Genomic DNA, 22532 nt, shown 5'->3' on the forward strand with positions numbered 1-22532 from the left:
CCATTAAGCCTGAACTGCAGTAGCGTATCTGTTGTTGTTTTTTACATTTTACAATGTAGTAATTTTGCAGACTCTTATCCAGAGCGACTTACAGGAGCAGTTAGGGTTAAGTGCCTTGCTCAAGGGCACATTGCCAGATTTGTTCACCTTGTCAGCTCGGGGATTTGAACCTGCGTCCTTTATGTTAATCTGTGTGGCCTAACACTCTAACCACTAGGCTACCTGCCTCTAGGCTACCTGCCTCTAGGCTACCTGCCTCTAGGCTACCTGCCTCTAGGCTACCTGCCTCTAGGCTACCTGCCTCTAGGCTACCTGTATAAAGCATGACTTTATTTCCATGACTACACAGGTAATTACAAGGTAATTGGACACTTTTGGCTGTTCTTTTTTACTTACTGGTAGCTTAGTGAGTTGTCCCTTTCACAACATCAATCAATCAATGAATAATACTACTTCTACTTTCTCTCTCGGCAGGTAAGGAATGCATTGAGCGTCGCCTCACAGCTCTACAGTCAGGGCTATGTGTTTGAGGACTCAGCTCAGCACCCTTGATGCTGCTATGCTATGATGTCACTCATTCTGGACCGGCACCACCATGCCCATTCAACCTCCCAACCAACTCTGTATCTTTCCCCCACCCTCTAGTTTCCATGGAGATGTCAGCCGGTGGGGGGTATGTGTGTTAAGAAGGGCCTATAGTCTGGACAGGGTAGACTCTGGACTGGTGGTTTCTGTGTCTGCCCCACCACCAAGCACTCTTAGGTGAACTGATGTTGGAGATGAAGGGCTTGTGGGGGGGCAACTACACACTCCTCTGTGTGTCAGACAGGACCCCACTAAACGGACTGACTCTCTGCAGAGCCACACACACACACAGCCCCTTACCGTCTGGAACGATACCCTGACCAATCACAGTCAAGCTGTCTGCAGGACGATGCTACTGCAGTCACAGTCTCGCTCCATTTAATCCTGTCAGTAATTCAGCGCAAAGCAATCACAAATGAAACTTCACTCCTAAGACATGAAGTCTTACTAAATAAGAAGCCACTCAGTGTAAAAATATAATATAGATCTTTTTTTGGTGTGTTTTTCAGGGAAACCACAAGAGTTTAAGAACGTTATCCCAATTGCATGGCCTGTCACAGCCCACTGGCCTGTTTGTGTACATTCTGAGTTGTATGTAGAAAATAAGTCATTTTAAGTTATGGACCTTACCTGTGATAGATAGAACAATATATAGGTGCTGTTACAGAAGTGTTTTACCTTATTTATCCCTGTCTGACACTTTATTGATGCTTCATTTGCCATATTAAGAATGAGAATGTTGCCCAGTAGGTAGATTGTTGGACCATAGACAGGAGAATCTAGAAAGGTTTGCTGTCTGTGCCACTGGGCCTTTGACAGGATGTTAAATATGGACAGGAAATGGGCCTCGCTGAGCATTTCCTTTTGACCAGCCATGTTGGAAGAACAGCTGGAACCACATACTCCCCATTCAGCTTTTTAGTCAGAGTGCTTGAGATGAATCATCATCTTATTATTATTTCCTAAAGTTGTTCTTAACCAGTAAAAAGCCAGGAATATCACTTTGTAGACAAATTAGACAAAGGAATATTACCCAAATTGGAAAAGAAACCAATTGCCACTGATCTCTAACCAAATAGGTGAGATTTAGTTGAGCTTAATTTCTTTCATATTTTCCCATTCAAACCTCTTTGTCACAATCAGTTTCAATGTAGGTCTGCTTGTAAAACTTGCAGTAGAGTTGCCAGACTGGACTACACCTGTCAATGACTACTGGTGTTATTGCACTGTGTTGAGGTTTATCAGTACTGTACAGAAAGAACAAGGCGGGGGGGGGGGGGGGGGGGGGGTGAGTTATAAGATGTACATGAAACATATATGTTCTGTTTTTCATGTACATGCTTGGAGACAATCTTGTTTTGGGAGTTATTTCTATGGTTTTTATTGTAGTTTTAGGCAGTTTTGTGTTTTGTTTATTCGTTGTCAGATGTTGAAGTGTGATGGTTGTCTTAATCTTGACAGGGAAATGTCATAAGCTATTAAACTTTGAAAGGTGCCTTTTTGAAGAAGAAGGAAAAAAATAAGAAAAATGCTAAATGTGTAACTGAAAAAATATTTTTGTTGTATTGAGTAGCCAAAATGAGGACTGATGCTTGTGTTGAATTTTGAAAAGCAGTACAGTTTATTGAATTGTAGTGGATCGGTTGTGGAATTTATATTAGAGGTGGGTGGATATTTCCCTAACCATAGCTTGTATCCTCAGTAATAACCAATAGGGGATGGACAAAATATCTCACTGTGCAATGGACCGGTGGTTAGAGGCAACCTCTACCCACTCGAAGAAGCGTGTGTGTTTTGTGTATGCATTTGTGTGAAACTGTTTCAAAGAGTGAATGAATGACTTTTATTTCCTCACTACAGGGAACTAACAGAAACAAGAGCAGGGGAGCATTTTCCCCTGTGGAGATTGTCTGAATATTCTGGTTTGCCCATAGATGCTTTCTTGCCTTTTCACCAGTCAGCAAAATGTACAACAAGCATACAGAGTAAATGTCTAGTTTATATCATACATCCCAGATGAATGATGTGGTCAAGTCTAGTGACTCAAAATGTACAACAAGCATACAGAGTAAATGTCTAGTTTATATTATACATCCCAGATGAATGATGTGGTCAAGTCTAGTGACTCAAAATGTACAACAAGCATACAGAGTAAATGTCTAGTTTATATTATACATCCCAGATGAATGATGTGGTCAAGTCTAGTGACTCAAATGGCTTTCATCACCTGATCAGTTGTTATAAAATGGGAAATGTTCAATGAGTGGCAGGTAGCAAGGCAATGGTAGACCTTTTATTTTATACGTGTCACTTGTTTAGTTTCTTACGACCAGTAGCCTAGCAGCCATCCTAATGTTGTGTAAGAATCTAAAGCAACCTATGTCATGTAAGTCACTCTGAAGAAGAATGACAACTTCTTGACAACAAGGCGGGTTGATTGAAAAGGCCCATGAAGTAAAAGCTTGATCTGCACTCCAGTGCTTATGTGACACTAATGATACCCACTATTTCCATAATGGATATGACTGAAAACAAGGTTTTGCCAACTTAAAGACGTTTGCCGTTTTTCTTTTGGCTTTATAAATGCAGTACACCTGAAAGTTTCTTCCACACTGCTGATTTGAATATTGACCATACTATCGCAGTATCACTTGTACATAAGGATAGTAAATGAAGTTATTTCTCTGAATGTGTGTATATTACAAAGCATGGACAGAATTTCCCCACCCATCCAAAGAAAAGTATTAGAAATAGAAACTTTCCCTACTATCAGTTTTAGACTGTTGTTGGAGCTATATCTCTGACTGTACATTTAAGCCTGTAAAAAGGAGGAAAAAACGACACACTATTATTACAATGTCTGTGTGAACATTTCTGGTTTGAAAGGCACTGCAGAAATAAAATTGTGAAAGGAATTAGATTGTGTATGTTGATTTTTACTGGTGGTTCTTTCTTGAAAATAAGAGTTTCATACTTCTGGAGGCGAGGTACAAAATGTCATTTATTTGAAAGGATGTTAATAGCTTACTTCTACAATTATTATGTTGATATGCTAATTGTAACCATTGGCATGTTACAATTTCAAGGTGTCTTTAGTGGTAGCCATGCAAACAGCACTTGTTTGCGCTTGCACCAATGACCGTATGGCAGAGTTCATCAACTACAGTAGATTCAACTGCGGGACGCTTTTTTTTTTGTGGCATATTTTCAGGGGGCCGGAACATAATTACAAATTATACAAATTGACCACAAAAAGGCCAAACAGATATACACTGAACAAAAACAGAAACACAACATGTGAAGTGTTGGTTTCATAAGTTGAAATAAAATTTCCCAGAAATGTTCCATTTGAACAAAAAATGTATATCTCTCATGTTGTGCACAAATTTGTTTACATCCCTGTTAGTGAGCGTTTCTCCTTTGCCAAGAAAATCCATCCAGTTGACAGGTGTGGCATATCAAGAAGCTGATTAAACGGCAGGATCATTACACAGGTGCACCGTGCAGTTTTGTCACACAACACAATGCCACAGATGTCTCAAGTTTTGAGGGAGATGATGAAACTGGGTTTGCACACCCGGAGAATGTTTGCACAAACTGTCAGAAACCATCTCAAGCAAGCTCATCTGCTGCTCGTCGTCCTCACCAGGTTCTTGACCTGACTGCAGTTCGGTGTCATGACCGTCTTCAGTGGGCCTTCGATGGATTAATCCCAGTTTTAACTGTACCGGGCAGATAGTGTGTATGGCGTCATGTGGGCGAGCGGTTTGCTGATGTCAGCATTGTGAATGGTGTGCCCCGTGGTTTCTGTGGGGTTATGGCATAAGCTACAGACAACGTACACAATTGCATTTTATTGACGGCAATTTGAATGCACAGAGATAATGTGACGAGGGTGAATGGGCAGAGACAAAAATATAAATGCCTTTGAACAGGGTATGATAGTGGGTGCCAGGTGCACAGGTTTGTGTCAGGAACTGCAATGCTGCTGGGGTTTTCATGCTCAACCGTTTCCTGTCTGTATCAAGAATGGTCCACCATAGAGACTAACATGGGAACAGGATCAACAGTCTACAGTCTACAGTAGGGATCATCAACTACATTCCGCCGCAGGTCATTCTTTTTCTTGAGAGGATTGTCAGGGGGCCAGAACATAATGAAATAATAATTTGTAGACAAAAAATTGACCACAAAGTCCAAAAAGATAAATCTTGCTTACATTTGTATAAGATCACATATATCTCTCTTGTGTGTGGGAATACTTTGGATGAGATTTCCTAAATTAAAGTGTTTTAACAGTCCTTTCTGTCTACCATTTTATTTTAATTATAAAAAAAAAGAAGTAGTGTTTTGCCCAGAAAATGAGGGGCCAAATAAAATGACCCTTGGCCCAAATTCAGGCCATGGGCTGCCAGTTGGAGAACCCTGGTCTAAAGGAACAGGCAGTACAGTATCAAATACGTTTTTGGGGCGGAAATATGTCATGTGTGGAGCATTATTGGTTGCTCCACGAATGATCAAATAGGCTACAGCTGGGGGAAAAGCGACCTGAAGCGGCATAGCAAGCCCACTTGTTCGCATATTTAGCTAAACCTAAACCTAAGCCATCTGAGGTGAAGAGTGAAATAAAACCAGACTGACATGTATTTTTTATGTTCATGTTGTTAATGTATTGTAAATGTTCATATGTGGCAATACTCAGCTGTAGGCTACAGATTTATGCCGGTGCTGTGCTGAGCAGACCATCCTGCTGGGGTCTCTGTCCTCATCCAGCCTTAATCGATATACATTTAGGTAATTTATAATGACCAAAAATGTAAAGGCAACATGCAACAATTTCAAAGATTTTACTGAGTTACAGTTCATATAGGGAAATCCATCAATATAAATAAATCCATTAGGCCCTAATCTATTGATTTCACATGATGCATGGATGCAGCCATGGGTGGGCCTCGAGGACATAGGCCCACCCACTGGGTAGCCAGCCCCACCCACTGGGGAGCCAGGTCCAGCCAATCAGAATGAGTTTTTCCCCACAACAGTGTTTTATTAAGGACAGAAATACTCCTCAATTTCTGGGATTTTTTATTCCAGCTCATGAAATGTGGGACCAACACTTTACATGTTGTGTTTATATTTTTGTTCAGTGTATAATACCCTCTTATCCAAAGTGACTTAGACCTACAGTCAGTGCATTTAACTAAAATAGGTGAGACAACCACGTATTACAGTTGCATATGGCATTACTGAAATTATTTTAAATACTTCCTAAACCAACAGCCTACATATTTCTACGTGCAAAAATGAGCACGGGATGGGACTGGATTGGTTTTTATCAGGAAGGAACAAGAAAGTTCTGAAGTTATAGAAATGTTGCGGGATCAGGACAGAACAGGAAAACAATTGACAGGACAGTAATGAATTTTCACCCCGTGTCAACCTCTACTCCACCACCCAAAGGACATCCAGCCAACCTGACACAAGTGCATTCGAGTCAACATAGGCCTGTGGAGCGCTTTCGACACCTTGTAAAGTCCATGCCCCCCAACCAATTAAGGCTGTTCTGAGGGCGAACTGATGGTGAACTCAATATTAGGAAGGTGTTCCTAATGTTTAGTGTACTTGGTGTATATCTATATTAGGTGTGGGAATACTTTGGAACCGATTTACAACATTACAATCACTTGGAGATTATTTGCTTGTGTTTTTTTACAGTCTTATGTACAACAATAAACCACATCATAAACAATTTGTTTTGCTCAGAAAATGTTCGGTCAAAATAAAATCACTCGCACAGTTGGGTAACCCTGATGTAGGCTTGCACCTCCCTCTCTCTTGACGAGTAGGGCGCATGCGGTGTATGGGGATGTTGCTAGCCTAGCTGTCGGAAGCTGTGCCTCTCTGTGTGAAACGATCAACTAATAAGGCCTTGTTGAAACATCGGTAACAAGCTAGCTAGGTCTCTCTCTCTCTCTCCAATTCTTTGTTCTGTTATATTTTATGTTAGAGGCAGTTCAGGTCGTTGTCTTTATAGGTAGGCTAATCCACATAAAATGACCGATCAATCATCCCTGTTGCTTCGAAAACAACTGGCAGGTAAGCAAGCACCTAACGTTAGCTAAATTAAGCCGAGTTGAACAAGTGTAGTAGTTACCTGTAACTTGGCTAGCTTGTAGTCAAATAATGTTTGTTTTACTTGTATTTAAAATGTCAATGTAGCTACGGCTAGTACGCAATGCAAATTCCCAGCTGGTGTATGTTTAGCTAGCTAACGCGTGACATACCATTTTGCTAGCTAGTTAACTAGCGAAACACAGCAGTGGTGGTAACGTTATGTTCGCTAGCTAAGATTTGTAGAAGTGTGCCATTTATTTTAATCGTAGCCACACGTCTAGGTAATTTCCTCAAGCTAAATAACATCCCATGTTCATTTTCACTGGTCCGTTAGCTGAATTCTAGCTTGACAACACGCATGACATGGCATCAAGTAGATCACACGCTCAGGGGTGGGTATTGGGTAATAATGTCCGCGTGTTTGTTTACCCCTTTTTAGAGCTCAACAAGAACCCTGTGGAGGGATTTTCTGCCGGTCTCATAGACGATGATAACATCCATCAGTGGGAGGTGGTTGTTATTGGCCCTCAAGATACATTATTGTGAGTGTTTTACAAATCTCCTCTGTTTGTTGAAGGAATAACCTGGAGACCCCACGTTGAATTGCATTGGATGCAACGTTGTTGGGGGTAAATTAGCGTTAGGATCAGCAAAGTTTCCTCTCACGACCTCTACAAGCCAGAATATACTTTTTAATGTACTTTACCAGTTGTCCATGTGGTTGGTCCTTTTGCATGTAAGAATGAGACAATATATCCACATGAAAGAATAATTCCAACTTTTGTAAATGTGTTCAGATTTTCTATCACCTGAAGCATGTGCACAAGATGAAAAATACATGCACTAGGCATGCATACTTGCTGAGCTGTGCACTTTGTTTACATGATTCTGCCACATGCTTCTTCAGGTGATGTAATTCTGAACTCACTACCAGCCCATACAGTGCATTCAGAACGTTTTCAGACCCCTTCACTTTTTCCAAATTTTGTTACCTTACAGCCTTATTCTAAAATTGATTAAATAAAATAAATGCCTCATCAATCTACACACAATACCCCACCTTATTTACATAAGTATTCAGACCTTTTGCTATGAGATTTGAAATTGAGCTCAGGTGCATCCTGTTTTCATTGATCGTCCTTGAGATGTTTCTACAACTTGATTGGAGTCAGCCAGTGTTAAATTCAATTGATTGCACATTATTTGGAAAGGCACACACCTGTCTATATAAGGTCCCACAGTTGACAGTGCATGTCAGAGCAAAAACCAAGCCATGAGGTTGTTGGAATTATCTGTAGAGGTCCGAGACAGGATTGTGTCGAGGACCAGATCTGGCGAAGGGTACCGAAACATTTCTGCAGCATTGAAGGTCCGCAAGAACACAGTGGCCCCATAATTCTTAAATGGAGAAGTTTGGAACCCCCAAGACATTTCCTAGAGCTGGGCGCCCGGCCAAACTGAGCAATCGGGGAAGAAGGGCCTTGGTCAGGGAGGTAACCAAGAACCCGATTGTATTCTTGGTCCAACAGGACAATGACCCTAAGTACACAGCCAAGACAAGGCAGAAGTGGCTTCGGGACAAGTCTTTGAATGTCCTTGAGTGGCCCAGCCAGAGCCCGGACTTGAACCCGATCGAACATCTCTGGAGAGACCTGAAAACAGCTGTACAGCGACGCTCCCCAACCAACCTGACAGATCTTAAGAGGCTCTGCATAGAAGAATAGGAGTAACTCCCCAAATACAGGTGTGCCAAGCTTGTAGCGTCATACCCAAGAAGACTTGAGGCTGTAATCGCTGCCAAAGGTGCTTCAACAAAGTACTGAGTAAAGGGTCTGAATACTTATGTGAAAGTGATATTTCAGTTTGTTTAATCCATTTTAGAATAAAGCTGTAACGTAACAAAATGTAGAAAAAGTCCAGGGGTCTGAATACTTTCCCAATGCACTGTATGAATAGCTTTCATAATGTTTCCCCTAAGGTTATTAGCCTACCTCCTCTTTCTCTCTCATTTCTTCATTCCTTCCTCGCTTTCAACAGTTAAGGACAACAACTTATTTCATGTATCTTCATCATTCTAATGACATCCTTGAATAATATAGGACTAGAATTAGATGCAGGAGGCTTTCACTTCTCTTCCAGATTGAATGGTTATGGGTCTGAATAAAGAACTGCTGTAGCCTACCGTGCATTCGCTTTTCTTTCATACTGCCCGTGAGTTTTATTGGCTGCTGTATTTAACATTCAGCAAAAAAAAGAGATTGCGTCCCTCTTCGAATAGCCTGTCGGTATAATACATGCAAAAAACAAATGTCCAGCAAGCTATTCTAGTCTAGCTAGTTCTGCATGGGACTCTGAGGTAAGGGGTGTTTTTTAAGGAGAGACCAGCAGATCACAGGCACTTGCGTATAGCGCAAGAGACAGAGGCTATAAATGAGGTTATTATGCATAACCCATCTTTAATTGGCTAAATGTAAAGCTAATATTGCATTGAGTTTATTACCTTAAGAGGCTAGGCTAGGAGAGCGTGATCGCATGTGCACAGATTTTAAAGCAACGCTATTCGAGTGAAAGGCTGTTTTAAAACTCTGCATCTGCAATTTAAAAAAGTTATAATCTTTACAACAAAAAGAAACGTGACCCCCCCCCCCCCCCCGAAAGCCAGATGGAGATGGGTATATTAGAAGCTCATTCGATCTTTATATTACTGTAGCATAGACTATGCTGCAACAAATGCAGGCCTAAAAAGTTACCTTCATGAGATGGTATGTCTACGTGCATTGTGACCTGCGCTCCATACTGAGATGGGCAGTCTGTCCCCACCCTGAGCTGTGCTTCATCATGCAGAGGCCGTAGAGAAACCTGATTTAGACATTGCATATCATTTAACAGCTCCATTTCACCCCATGCTGTTCATATAGATCATTTATTATAATTTACCAGTTTCTCGCAGTTATTTATCCCGGGAATGGGACTGGTTTTGGGTGGTAAATCTGTGTAACCGGGTACCTGCCATTCAACCCTATTATCTATGTTACCAGAGCTTCACCTTAATCTCGTCAAACTGTTGGTGGATTCGCGGCCGCAATTGATGGAATATGCCAAAACTTTGGAGATAGGCCAGTGGTTACCATCAGTGGCAAAATTTTCCCGAAATCAAAGCTTGTGACAAATACAGCTCCAGAACCAGACATAGACCAATTCATGAGTATGTATAAGTAGACTTCGTCATTCTTCGGAGGTAGAACCTAAATGTGCATTTCATCTCTAGGACAGGAAATTAAATAGTGGTGGCAACTTCCTCTGGGGGTGGGAGGGGCCCTTTTTTAAGGAGAGCAATTATATAAATAGGTGGGGTTTACTTTGTGTCTGTGGTAAATAGTGACTAGCACTTAGCACCTCCTATATGAGTGACACTCATTTTCTCATCTTGTCTCTTTACAGCGAGGGTGGTTTCTTTAAAGCCTACTTGACCTTTCCCCTTGACTACCCACATAGGCCTCCGAAGATGAAGTTCATCACAGAAATATGGCATCCCAATGGTAAGTGGTTTCATTGATGAATCACCTTCATCCCTTTTTGTGCTATTTATTTACTCTAGGCCTTGCCATGGCATACCTCCTGCCTTCATCTCCTGCTCTGTGCTTAATCTCCAGGTGGTTCTAGGCCTTCCTCTTTAGTGTTTGCCTTGTGGGTTCCATGTTGGAGCCTGTTTTGTGATTGATTAGTGTGTCCTATCCAGCTCCACTTCCTTCTCTCATTGTGCTTCCTATTGGGTCTTGTTTTGTAATTTCCCACAGCCTGATGTTGCTGATGTATTCTGGGAGTCTACTGGCCAGACACCATCTGAGACAGTGGTTAATGAATTACTTTAGTTTGTTCAGCATGTTCAAAGGGTTCTCCATGTTTCAGATCCATACAGAAAAATTGATTTGACATTTGAGTTGAAGATCTTCAGTTTTGTTCGATATGCTATACAGCTGACGACAAAAGACCTGTGTGTCAACTGGTCAGCAGTTTGATTCCTGTACTCTTCTCTTTCAGTTGCAAAGAATGGTGACGTGTGTATCTCCATCCTTCACGAGCCCGGAGAGGACAAGTTTGGCTATGAGAAGCCTGAGGAGCGCTGGCTGCCCATTCACACTGTAGAGACCATCATGATCAGTGTCATCTCCATGCTGGCCGACCCGAACGGCGACTCACCCGCCAATGTGGACGCAGCCGTAAGTCCCAGACATACACCCTCGCAGACGGGGGAATTCTATGAGAAAAAGCTGAAACGATGGTGCTGTTATTTTCTTGTTTTTATGGCCTCAACGAATTTACAGAAACAAGTGAAATGTCAGTGCTCATAGTTTTAGAATTGTGTTTTTGTAGAACAACATTTTTGATAGTAGTGAGGGATTATCCACCAGTTTAGTTGATTGTAGTGCTTGTGAAGCTTGGGTTTTTAATGTACAGTTGTGCCCTGCAGAAAGAATGGAGAGAGGATCCTTGTGGAGAGTTCAAGAGGAAGGTGGCTCGCTGTGTACGAAAGAGTCAGGAGATGGCGTTTGACTAGGCTCCACTCCCCCACCATTGCCACACACCCAGTGAGTACCATTCTGGATCCACACAGCGCTCAGCTATAATCTCACACTCACGTTGCAGAAATTGAGACCCATTCAGTGCCTTGGCTGGATAGTACATCAATCGTTTGTTTCCCTATCAGTCTTGATGCTTTGATTATCGTTTCCCTTGATTTATATTTTGTCTGCAAGCTAATTGTTTTTTTGTTTTTTTAGCTAGAATTTTAACATCGGGAGATCGATCATGTCACTCTTCAATAAAGACTTTTGCACCCGTGCTCTGCTCTTAGGAAGATGTGGAATAAAAAGCCAGCCCTTTTTCTTTAGTTGTAAATAGGGTTGTCTTGTTTCTTCTGTGGATGTATGGAGGAAAAAACATCCCCTCATACTTATTGCCCAGTTCTCACCTTAGACGTATTTATTTAAATGAGAATTATGACAACTCAAGATGCATGTTTTTGTTTTGAAGAGCTTCTTTATTTTCAACCTGCCACTGAGCCATCTACTTTTGACTTGTCTCTTATGCAATTGTGGTCAATGAAGAGATACCAACCAACAATGGCTATCGTTGCCCCCGTTCTTTACCTATGGAAGCCCATTCCTTCCAAAGTCCTTTCTCTCAAAAGGGTTAATACACTCTGCTGCCTTAAGTTGTTTCCCTGTGAGCTAAGGAAACTGTCTCCCGTGATGTCTGTTTTCTTCCATTTTTGATCAATCATTTTTTGGGGATAAACAAACCTAAGAATATTAGCATGAGGAAAATAATATTTTTTGTAATAAAGATCACAGCTCTAATTGTATGTAAATATTATGTACTGTATCATAGCTCAAGTTATGTCTCTTGGTTTTCCCCTTCATGTGAAGTTTGTATACTTGAGTTTCCTTTCTAGGATATTTTTCAGGGACGTGTGTTCAGTGTCGTCTATCCTTGTGTGAATAATTATTTAAGCTTTGGTCACCTGTGAACATCTACAGAAAGAGAAATCACATTTCAGATGGTTGTCTTTTGTTTAAAAGTAGTTTGTGTAGTCTCAAGAATGTGAATAAGGTTAAGCCAGTTCTGGTTGAATGTCCACACCAGTATTGCCATTTTCACCTGTGGAAGCAGATTACACTAGCCCTTTGCAACAGCACAATTTCTATCTACGAGGAGATGCTTTTGAGTCTTACGCAAGTTATTCATGCAATGCAAAGGATCAAAATAATGAAAGTGGTGATGAATTGTTAGAACAAGCAATAAGACTTGTAGCTCGATAGTTCCAATAGTCATTCACCTGTGTGGAGTGAAGACTGGCATGAGTTCTGAAATCACAGGTTTTTACACCCACATTGTTTAACTTGAGTCCAATAAAGTTTTTAAAACAGTAATATTTTCTTGATTGTGTAAGAGACCAACTGAGACATGTTTTCAGAATTGTTTTATTGCATTAAGCAATCGCTTAACATGATCAAAGAAGCCACCTGACAACAGTATGTCCATGTACTCTTCAGTATAAAATCTCAGCCACACAAATGGAGGCACAAAAACGAAACAAACATCTGCCTTGCAGTAGTTTAGACCCGAATTGTCTACTGTCCAGGAGCTGACAGGCTTTTGTTCATGAACTGTTTCTTAACAAAGCACACCCACCACTGAAAAAGAGGTCACAGTCAGGGTTAGTCCATCAATCCACTAAAAACAATTGTGACAGGAGCGGTCAGATGTCTCACCTTGCTGGGTTTGTCTGTCTGGGGGTCAAACACACGGTCACACAGCCTCAGCCCCGTCTCCTGGCGGATCTGCTGCAGGTACGCCCTCATGGTCTCTGATCAGGAAAAACCATGGGAGGTATTTAATTAGGATCCCCATTAGCTGTTGTGAAAGCAGCAGCTACTCTTCCTGGGGTCCACACAAAACAGATCTTGACCAAACGTAATCACAACTGCTGGTACTACTGAATACTACACAGTGCAGCCTAAAACACTAATGTACGGTTGGTGTGGCACCTCTATCAGTCTACTCAATAGTGTTACTAATACTGAAAATAAATATTACTGTAGTTTCCTTACCTTCTTCCTGCTTGTTGCTGGGCTTTGCATACATGGCGTTGAGAGGGAAACCAGGTTCTCCAGGGATGGGGAAGTTGGTGATGCCCAGGGTGTACATCTCCTTCTCTCCCTGACCCCTGGAGCTGCACTGCAAGGGGAGTTCACCATACAAAACAAATCATGTCTTTGAATTGTTCAGAGGACCCAACATTCCATATCACTAAGGGGGGAGGGGGGGTCATTTGGAATCAATAGCTATTTGCTTTATTAGAAAAGCCCATTGGCAATCAATTAATTTCATTTTGTTACCTTCTGTAGCTTCTTCAGGCATTCAGAAATGTACAGGGTGACGTAGATCAGTGTCCTGTCTGCCTCGTTCTGGGGAGAAAAAAAAAGAGGTTGATAACTCCAATGATACACCAAGCCTTGTGACTGACAGACTTAAGTCCATGGTAATGAGAATTCTGTTGTCTAATGTCAACATGCTGTGTCCAGGGTTGTCTCGGGTAGGAGTTTGCAGACACTCAAAATACTACTAACAGAAAACAAATTCAAAGGGTTCTGTGGAATAAGTTTAGAGCAATGGTTTTCAAACTTTCAGCTTGAGACCACTTTTTCCTGCCAGAATTTCTGGCAGACCCCATTTTCCACATGACCCTACCACACCCCAAATATGACAACCTAAAAACAGTACATTTATATTTTTACATCAGCAAATAACTGTCAATTCATTACATTTTAATCTCTTACCAAAATGAAAATAAACCTTTCACTGAATCAAATTTTAATTTTTCAAATAAATTACAAGTACATATTGTTCCTCCACTTTTAGCTTGTGGGCACTACTTTCAGAACTACTGCCTAGAAAGTATACAAAAGTACTGGAGAATCCCTTTAACCCAGGGCAAAATGGGCCTAGGAGGCTCACAGGGATATTGGTATCCACTAGAATACTCCAATTATACATTTGATGACAAAATTAGTAGAATTGCAGGAAATTTGCAAAAGGTTTTCTATGGCAAAAGGCGGGCTTTTAAAATGTTCCTTCCCGCGACCTGAGACTTGGTTTGTCCGGCCATGCACAGCCGAAGTCATAGTAAAACTCCTTATATTCGCTCAAGTTATGTTCCAAATATGAAGGGTCCCTGTTGAATTTGCTATCAAAAAGTTTGAGTACTCTTTGTCTATGGGTGTATGAGAGCAGAACCTAGTTTCAGTCACTGCCTAACTAAGCACTGCTAACAGAGCTATGAGAATACTGTATTGCCAAGGGCAATATTCAGAGAAGCAGGCTGGGGCATGCGGGATACCACAGGCCAAGCCACTGTAGGAAGGGGGAGGTACTGTAAAAACATTAACTTCCTTATAACATGTAGTCTACTCTATTATACTCAAACAGACAACATTCCACAAATAGCAGGTGACCACTTCCATTTTTAACAGTCACCATTTTGCTAAAAAAAAAATAATTCACATTTCAATGTTGCCTTACCTTGATTTCATAATTCTTAAAGAAGACATTAGCTTTGAAATAGTAGATGGCCTCCTCAATGATGTCTGAATCTTTGGCTGAAATAACAAAGATGAGTTGAAAATAGAGGAAGTTAGGGGATGCTGGTCAAGTACTTAAAAATAAAGAGAATAAACACTTGAGTGACTCATGGCACCTAATAAGTAAGCAACATGCACCACCAGGCAACCACAGTCAAGTGGAATTTAAGAAAATGCACAGGTTGAAAGATAGATATCCTACTTATGATCGAAACCTTGTTCATATCAAACAAGAACTTTGTACATTCTTGTAGGCTATTTTCTAAACCCGATGGGTGGAGTATGGTAAATCGGGCAAGAAAGTCAACACCAGCTCTTTAAAAAGTGTGTCAAATTGTTAAGTTTGCTAGCTGAAACATACTCTCTTTCGCTGCAGGGCCCTTGAATTGGGTTTTTAGTGGCAGCATAGCCATGTTCCCCACCATCTTGGTGTCCCCATCCATCAAGCCAGAGTGGTACGCCTGCAAAGGAAAATGAAACAGTTGATGCAAATATATTGATGACTATGCGATGATCTTTTTGACAAAATGAGAATGCCAGCACTCTACTGTACTGGATAGCGGTCAGCGTTATAGCTACTAAACTAGCAGATTAGCTAGCAGCTAAACCCACCAAACTACTAACTCCATTGGCTGCATAAATTAACATGTCCCTTTTTGACCGGTTTTCATTCAATTGGCAACTACAGACTAATATCAAGCAATATTTTTACAATTTCGTTGCCACGTTATTTTTGGGTGATCCAAAGCATTTTTGTTAGACTGAAATGACTAACGTTAGCTAACTAGAAAATGCTATGGTCGATACAGATGGGGGAAGATACAAATATTTACATTACAGAGAACACACTTAAAGGTTGTTAATTTAAGAGGAAGTCATAATATTTTAGTTACTTACCGGCATTTTGAGAGACTAATGTAAATATTTCAGCCCCAGCAAACTAAAAATGTAAGCGTTTGTAAGGACACTACTGCTACTCGCGCTGCTGCTGCTTCCGCCTGTCCCACCCAACAGAATTGACAGGAAATAGACCAACGAATAGAGACGCGGTGTGGACAATATATGAATGACCACAGGGTGGCGCAATTGATCACCATTTTCATCGCAATAAATGTCCAAACGTTGTTTTACAATAGTTTAATTACAAAAACATAATCCAGATATTCAACAAGAAACGTCTTCTTAATTTCCATTAAATTCTGCTTACAGTCAAAAATCAACAGGTCACGTGGTGGAGCTTCACAGACAGGGATGGGGAGGAATTTGGGTGAAATTGAGAACACCTTCCTAATATTGAGTTGCATCCCCCTTTTGCCCTCAGAACATCCTCAGTTCGTTGGGGCATGGACTCTACAAGGTGTTGAAAGCATTCCACAGGGATGCTGGCCCATGTTGACTCCAATGCTTCCCACAGTTGTGTCAAGTTGGCTGGATGTCATTTGGGTGGAGGACCATTATTGATACACATGGGAAACTGTTGAGTGTGAAAAACCCAGCAGCATTTCAGTTCTTGACACAAACTGGTGAGCCAGGCACCTACTATCATAACCCCCATTCAAAGGCACTTCCAAATGTTTTTTCTTGCCCATACACCCTCTGAATGGCACACATACACAATCCATGTCTCAGTTATCTCAAGGCTTAAAAATCATTCTATTACCTGTCTCCTCCCCTTCATCTACACTAACTTAAGTGACATCAATAAAGGAAGATAGCTTTCACCTGGATTCACCTGGTCAGTCTGTCATGGAAAGAGCAGATGCACTTAATATTTTGTAATGTATATCATCTCAGTCCTCTTCTTTGTCCTGGAAGAAATCATCATAATTTGTGTTGTCTGGCTCCTCGTCAGGTTCCTTAGGAGAGAGGAAAAAGGAGAATGAGTGAAAGGTTTTGGTTAGTTGGAGAGTCGACTTAGTAACTTAGTACATTATTTCCCAAAATAGAGTTAGTCTGCTCTACTAAACTCTAGGGCTAAGCATACATTTTAGTCCACAAAGTAGTGGATTTGTTTTGTATTTACCTTTGGCTCTTTGAACTCCAAGTCTTCTCCGTACTGTATGGAAAAGTCGATGTGCTGAAGCACTATGTTGATGCCTTCCTCGTCTGTGCGATCAAAAGGCAGGAATCTCACCATGCTGTAGTCATCAATCTAGAAAACACAAACTAGGGGTCATGACTTATTTATGGACACCAGTGCTGCCTTCTCTCTATGCACGGTTTTGTACGGCATAGGGCCGTCAAACGATAAAAACATTGAATTGAGTTAATAGCACATGTGTGAAATAGGACCAATTACCCACTGAATTATTATTATTTGTCAATTCTGAATTTGCTCAAATTAAGCTGGAATTGAATATTCTTCATTAAAAAAATGTTACAAGACCCTTGACGTCTTGATTTTGTCGAAAGGAATGATTAGCAAAATTAGGTAAATTGAGAAAGCATACTTTCTTTAGCTTCAATGTCAACTTGTTTTTACATTGCATTGTTGTTTTTAGCTGTATAGATCTATTTTATGATGTTTTCAGTGTATTTTGAAAGCTTTCAGACAATGTGATTAATTACAATAAAACTTACCAAACCACAGATGGCTTTGGTCAGCTTCTTGAACTTCTTGCTCCTAATGGTGACAGAGTTGTCCTCCATCATTGAGTACATGTCAGGGTCCAGGTACCTGCATGGAGAGAGCGGGATCTGTCAGTGCCAGCCAATACAGATCTGCTAAGCTTGTGCATAGGATGCATTCAGATCCAAACACACACACAGACATAAAACCAGATGGACATAGACCAAGGCAACAGATTCACATAAAAAGGAGGAATTCCAAAATTCTGACACCTACTTTTCTATTTCCTTCTTGGCCTTGGGACTGAGCAGGTCCATTTTGGTCATGATGTTGACTGTTGGGATCTCCAAGGACACCATGGCACTCAACGCAGCCATGATACCAGAGATGAACTAGGTTTTTGAGACACTTGTTTTTCAATTAACTTAAAATACAACTGTTATAGCATATTATAAAGCCTGTATAAAAGGCAGCGTGGGATTGGAAATAAGATGTGTTAGCAGAGGACATATTACCTTGAAGGTCTCCACCATGAACTGTGAGTCCACCAGGAAGATGCCACAGACACGGAATTCCCACTGCTGGAGCTGCTCTACCAGCTGCCTCATCACAGGGAGGTGTGTGTAGAGCTCTATTTGGCCTGCAGACACCACTAACACCGTCATCATCGTCGTCAACACCATTCTCACCACATCACCTTCAGCACAAACCTCTCAACCGCCATCACCATCATGGTCAACATCAAAATCAGATCCATATTATGCACTTCATCTCCACCATCATCATCATCATCATCATCCAGGCCACGTTCCTTGCCCTGCTCTATGAAAAGCACCTTACCTGGACAGTCAAACAGTATGTAGTCATCCTCCACGTGGCCCAGGCTCTCCTCCAGCCAGTCAAAGTTGTTGGCAAAGTACTCCATGCAGAACACCAGCCCTCCATTTGGGCCGAACCTCAGTGACTCATCCTCCATTACGTCATCCACCATGATGAGCTCCCGGATATCTGAGGGTAGGAAAACAGCCATCAGTGGCACTCAATGTTAGAGAAACAGGACTATCACAGTATCAGAACTCCTAAGAGGTTTTCTTACCTGCCATGACCGGGTAATCAAAGTGTTCAGCGGCTGGGTCTAGGTTGACCACCTGTACAGAGCGGTTTATGGCTGCCGCATGCTGGATCAGTGTAGAGCAGTAGGTACTCTGAGGAGAGGCGGGAGATATATAGAAACCACAGCTGACTTTAATATCGGTGGCAAAAACATACATGATGATATGAGAACATTTAATAGGATAAATCAAGTAACAGCTACAGTACAACCACATTATTAAAGTGCTAGAACTGCATTTCTGAAATGGCAACGGCAGTGCCTGTAAGCAGTTTAGACCTTGAAGTTGCAACCAATAGTGTATATATAAATAATTGGTTGCAACTCTATTAGCTAGCCCACTAACAATCTAGCAAGTGGTATCGCTAGATATGTTAATAATGTGTGAATTGGCATTAATTGTAAAACATAGCCTAGCCCTGCTCATTTTGGAATCCACATGGAACAACCAACAAACACCTATTTAGTTAGCTAGTTTAATAGCTAACTACCCACTGAAAATAACGGAAGCATTTCAGCACCACAGGCTGTGTGGATAAATAACGTTACTTAGCTAACGTAGCTATAATCTAGTAGCTACCTTTCCACTTCCCGCGGGGCCCATCACCAGTTGAGCATAACGAGGCATTTCTGCTATCCTATCCCGAAAACTACATGGACTGAAATGACAAAAAAAAAAGTGTCGCTTAATTCTTCAAGACTAATATTGCAAAACAATGACGGCGAGTAAATGCGCAGCCAACATGCTTGCAGACAGAAAACTTTCACTAAATACGGGTATCGTTTCGGGACAAAAGATACCGTTCGAATCAGGGCAAGAGGTATACTTTCACGCATGCGCACAAACAATTGTGCCTTTTGTAGCGGCAATACAACTTTTACTTTTTTACATTTTTTATGTAACATTTATTTAACTAGGCAAGTCAGTTAAGAACAAATTCGTATTGACAATGTCGGCCTACACCGGCCAAACCCGGACGACGCTGGGCCAATTGTGCGCCGCTCTATGGGACTCCCAATCACGGCCGGTTGTGATACAGCCTGGATACCTATTTGGATGAAGTCCACCAATAACACCTAAAAGAAGGAGAAAAATTGCACCTGCGCGCCGATATCTAAATATAAACGCAACATGTAAAGTGTTGGTCCCATGTTTCATGAGATAAAATAAAACATCCCAGAAATGTGCCATATACACACATTTTGTGCAGAAGTTTCTTTACATCCCTCTCTGTGAGCATTTCTCCTTTGCCATCAACCTGACAGTGTGGCATATCAAGAAGCTGATTAAACGTCAAGATCATTACACCTTGTGCTTAGGACAAATCCAATTTTATTTTAGAATGCTACACCACGGGACTGTTTTGCTAGCACAGACTGGAATTTATTTACATTTTATTTTACTTTAATTTAACTAGGCAAGTCAGTTAAAAACAAATTCTTATTTTCAATGACAGCCTAGGAAAGGTGGATTAACTGCCTTGTTCAGGGGCAGAACGACAGATTTTGGGGATTCGATTTTGCAACCTTTCGGTTACTAGTCCAAAGCTCTAACCACTAGGCTACCTGCCACCCTGCGATTCACCCAATGGCATTGATCGGCTTCATCAATAAGTGCATCGACGAAGTGCACACACAGTAACTGTACGTACAGATCCCAACCAGAAGCCATGGATTACAGGCAACATCCGCATCGGGCTAAAGGCTTGAGCTGCCGCTTTCAAGGAGCAGGTACTAATCCGGCGCATATAAGAAATCCCGCTATTCCCTCAGACGAACAATCAAACAAGCAAAGCGTAACTATAGGATTAAGATTGAATCCTACTACACCGGCTCTGAAGCTCGTCGGATGTGGCAGGGCTCTAAAAATATTACGGACTGCAAAGGGAAACCCAGACACGAGCTACCCAGTGACGTGAGCCTACCAGACAAGCTAAATGCCTTTTATGCTCGCTTCGAGGCAAGCAACACTGAAGCAGGTACCAGCTGTTCTGGATGACTGTGTGATAACCCTCTCGGTAGCCGATGTGAACAAAACCTTTAAACAGGTCAAGGTCAGGTTAAACAGGACGTGTACTCAAAGCATGCACAGACCAACTGGCAAGTGTCTTCACTGACATTTTCAACCTCTCCCTGACCGAGTCTGTAATACCTACATGTTTCAAGCAGACCACCATCGTCCCTGTGCCCAAGGAAGCAAAGGTAACCTGCCTAAATGATTACCGCCCCATGGCACTCACGTCGTTAGCCATGAAGTGCTTTGAAAGGCTGGTCATGGCTCACATCAACAGCATCCTCCCGGACACCCTAGACCCACTACAATAAAATCGCCACCAGAAAATGTACATTGACCCCTCCCCCATCCCTTTTATACACTGCTGCTACTCACTGTTTATTATCATGCATAGTCACTTCACCCCCACCTACATGTACAAATTACCTAAACTAACCTGTACCCCGCACACTGACTCGGTACCGGTACCCCCTGTATTTAGCCTTATTATTGTTATTCTTATTGTGTTACCTTTTAAGTATTGCTTTTTATTTTAGTCTACTTGGTAAATATTTTCTTAACTCTTCTTGAACTACACTGTTGGTTAAGGGCTTGTAAGTAAGCATTTCAGGGTAAAGTCTACACTTGTTGTATTCGGGCCCATGTGACAAATAAAGTTTGATTTGATTTGAACCACGTGTAACCACTCCAGCCCAGGAACATCCGATTTCTTGACCTGCGAGATCGTCTGAGACCAGCAACCCGGACAGCTGATGAAACTGTGGTTTTGTACAAACTGTCAGAAACCGTCTCAGGGAAGCTCATCTACGTGCTCGTCATCCTCACAAGAGTCTTGACCTGACTGGTCAGGGGTTTGCTGATGTCAACGTTGTGAACAGAGTGCCCCATGGTGGCGGTTGGGTTGTGGCATTTGGGATGCTCCCGATCGGCATGTAGACGTGTAGAACAGCGTGTTCCAGTTCCCACTAATATCCGGCAACTTTGCACAGCCGTTGAATAGGAGTGGGACAACATTCTCCAGGCCACAATCCACAGCCTGATCAACTCTGTGAGAAGGAGATGTGTCGTGCTGCATGAGGCAGATGGTGGTCACACCAGATACTGACTGGTTTTCGGATCCACGCCCCTACCTTTTTTAAAGGTATCTGTGACAGATACTGAACAAAAATATAAACGCAACATGTGTGTTCCATGAGCTGAAATGAGAGATCCCAGACATTTTCACTTCGCACAAACATTTTGTGCACAAATTTGTTTAAATCCCTGTTAGTTAACATTTCTGATTTGCCAAGATAATCCATCCACCTGACAGATGTGACATATCAAGAAGCTGATTGAACAGGATGACACATGCACCTTGTGCAGGGGACAATAAAAGGCCACTCTAAAATGTTCAGTTTTGTCACACAACACAATGCCACAGATGTCTCAAGTTTTGAGGGAGTGTGCAATTGGCGTTCTGACTGCAAGAATGTCCACCAGAGCTGTTGCCAGAGATTTTAATGTTCATTTCTCTATCATCTTCCGCCTACAACGTCGTTAAAGAGAATTTGACAGTACGTCCAACCGGTCTAACAACCGAAGACCACGTGTATGGCGTCGTGTGGGCGAGTGGTTTGCTGATGTCAACGTTGTGAACAGAGTGACCCATGGTGGGGTTATGGTATTTGTATTCGTATTTATTAGGGATCCCCATTACTCTTCCTGGTGTTCAAACACATGAAGCCACTTACATTACATATAAAACAAAAAATAAAACAGTATATCATAACATTAATACACATCTACAATACAAAATTTATAATACCCGGCACAGCGAGAAGAGGACTGGCCACCCCTCATAGCCTGGTTCCTCTCTAGGTTTCTTCCTAGGTTCCGGCCTTTCTAGGGAGTTTTTCCTAGCCACTGTGCTTCTATACCTGCATTGCTTGCTGTTTGGGGCTGGGTTTCTGTACAGCACTTTGTGACATCAGCTGATGTAAGAAGGGCTTTATA

General features: G+C 41.7%; 4 protein-coding genes across 16 annotated transcripts in view; 2 read left to right on the top strand and 2 right to left on the bottom strand.

Moving 5' to 3' along the window:
- Positions 1-3500, top strand: part of LOC110509735 (serine/threonine-protein kinase ULK1) — a 49203-nt gene extending 45703 nt beyond the window's left edge. For all 12 annotated transcript variants that reach the window (XM_021590807.3, XM_021590809.3, XM_090227014.1 and 9 more), the window contains one exon: positions 475-3500. In XM_021590807.3, coding sequence (XP_021446482.2) covers positions 475-530 — 56 coding nt within the window. In that variant the 3' untranslated portion in view covers positions 531-3500. The remainder of the gene's footprint in view (positions 1-474) is intronic.
- A 2872-nt stretch (positions 3501-6372) lies between these two features.
- On the top strand, positions 6373-12632 carry LOC110509734 (ubiquitin-conjugating enzyme E2 G1). Its single transcript, XM_021590806.3, has 6 exons — positions 6373-6681; positions 7139-7241; positions 10141-10238; positions 10741-10919; positions 11171-11288; positions 11481-12632. The coding sequence occupies exons 1-5, from the start codon at positions 6639-6641 to the stop codon at positions 11255-11257; spliced, it is 510 nt and encodes a 169-aa protein (XP_021446481.1). The 5' UTR covers positions 6373-6638; the 3' UTR covers positions 11258-11288; positions 11481-12632.
- A 43-nt stretch (positions 12633-12675) lies between these two features.
- Positions 12676-15852, bottom strand: arpc3 (actin related protein 2/3 complex, subunit 3). Its single transcript, NM_001160601.2, has 7 exons — positions 15741-15852; positions 15205-15304; positions 14785-14861; positions 13602-13670; positions 13314-13440; positions 12975-13069; positions 12676-12896 (listed from the first exon to the last, which is right to left on the bottom strand). Exons 1-7 carry the CDS (start codon positions 15744-15746, stop codon positions 12834-12836), a joined length of 537 nt encoding a protein of 178 aa, NP_001154073.1. The 5' UTR covers positions 15747-15852; the 3' UTR covers positions 12676-12833.
- Positions 15853-15965: 113 nt separating this feature from the next.
- On the bottom strand, positions 15966-19376 carry LOC110509733 (GPN-loop GTPase 3). Of its 2 annotated transcripts, none has more exons than XM_021590805.3 (8): positions 19104-19376; positions 18509-18617; positions 18253-18420; positions 17928-18052; positions 17689-17804; positions 17424-17520; positions 16867-16995; positions 15966-16699 (listed from the first exon to the last, which is right to left on the bottom strand). In XM_021590805.3, exons 1-8 carry the CDS (start codon positions 19149-19151, stop codon positions 16634-16636), a joined length of 858 nt encoding a protein of 285 aa, XP_021446480.1. In that variant the 5' UTR covers positions 19152-19376; the 3' UTR covers positions 15966-16633. The 2 variants fall into 2 exon arrangements, with proteins under 2 accessions (XP_021446480.1, XP_021446479.1); XM_021590804.3 differs by having other exon boundaries at positions 17928-18064; positions 19104-19329.
- Between the last annotated feature and the right edge of the window lie 3156 nt (positions 19377-22532).

Source organism: Oncorhynchus mykiss, chromosome 29, assembly GCF_057628025.1.
Source record: "Oncorhynchus mykiss isolate SJ-2025 chromosome 29, ASM5762802v1, whole genome shotgun sequence".
Taxonomy (NCBI): domain Eukaryota; kingdom Metazoa; phylum Chordata; class Actinopteri; order Salmoniformes; family Salmonidae; genus Oncorhynchus; species Oncorhynchus mykiss.

Coding starts and splice junctions, on each gene's coding strand:
- LOC110509734 (XM_021590806.3), top strand. CDS start 6,639: ATGACCGATCAATCATCCCTGTTGCTTCGAAAACAACTGGCAG. Junction 6,682..7,138: donor GCTTCGAAAACAACTGGCAG/GTAAGCAAGCAC, acceptor ACCCCTTTTTAG/AGCTCAACAAGAACCCTGTG. Junction 7,242..10,140: donor GGCCCTCAAGATACATTATT/GTGAGTGTTTTA, acceptor GTCTCTTTACAG/CGAGGGTGGTTTCTTTAAAG.
- arpc3 (NM_001160601.2), bottom strand. Junction 13,671..14,784: donor TTAAGAATTATGAAATCAAG/GTAAGGCAACAT, acceptor TTTTCTCCCCAG/AACGAGGCAGACAGGACACT. Junction 13,070..13,313: donor CAGCAACAAGCAGGAAGAAG/GTAAGGAAACTA, acceptor TTTCCTGATCAG/AGACCATGAGGGCGTACCTG.
- LOC110509733 (XM_021590804.3), bottom strand. CDS start 19,151: ATGCCTCGTTATGCTCAACTGGTGATGGGCCCCGCGGGAAGTGGAAAG. Junction 17,805..17,927: donor TCATGGTGGAGACCTTCAAG/GTAATATGTCCT, acceptor TCAAAAACCTAG/TTCATCTCTGGTATCATGGC. Junction 17,521..17,688: donor GCCAAGAAGGAAATAGAAAA/GTAGGTGTCAGA, acceptor CTCTCCATGCAG/GTACCTGGACCCTGACATGT.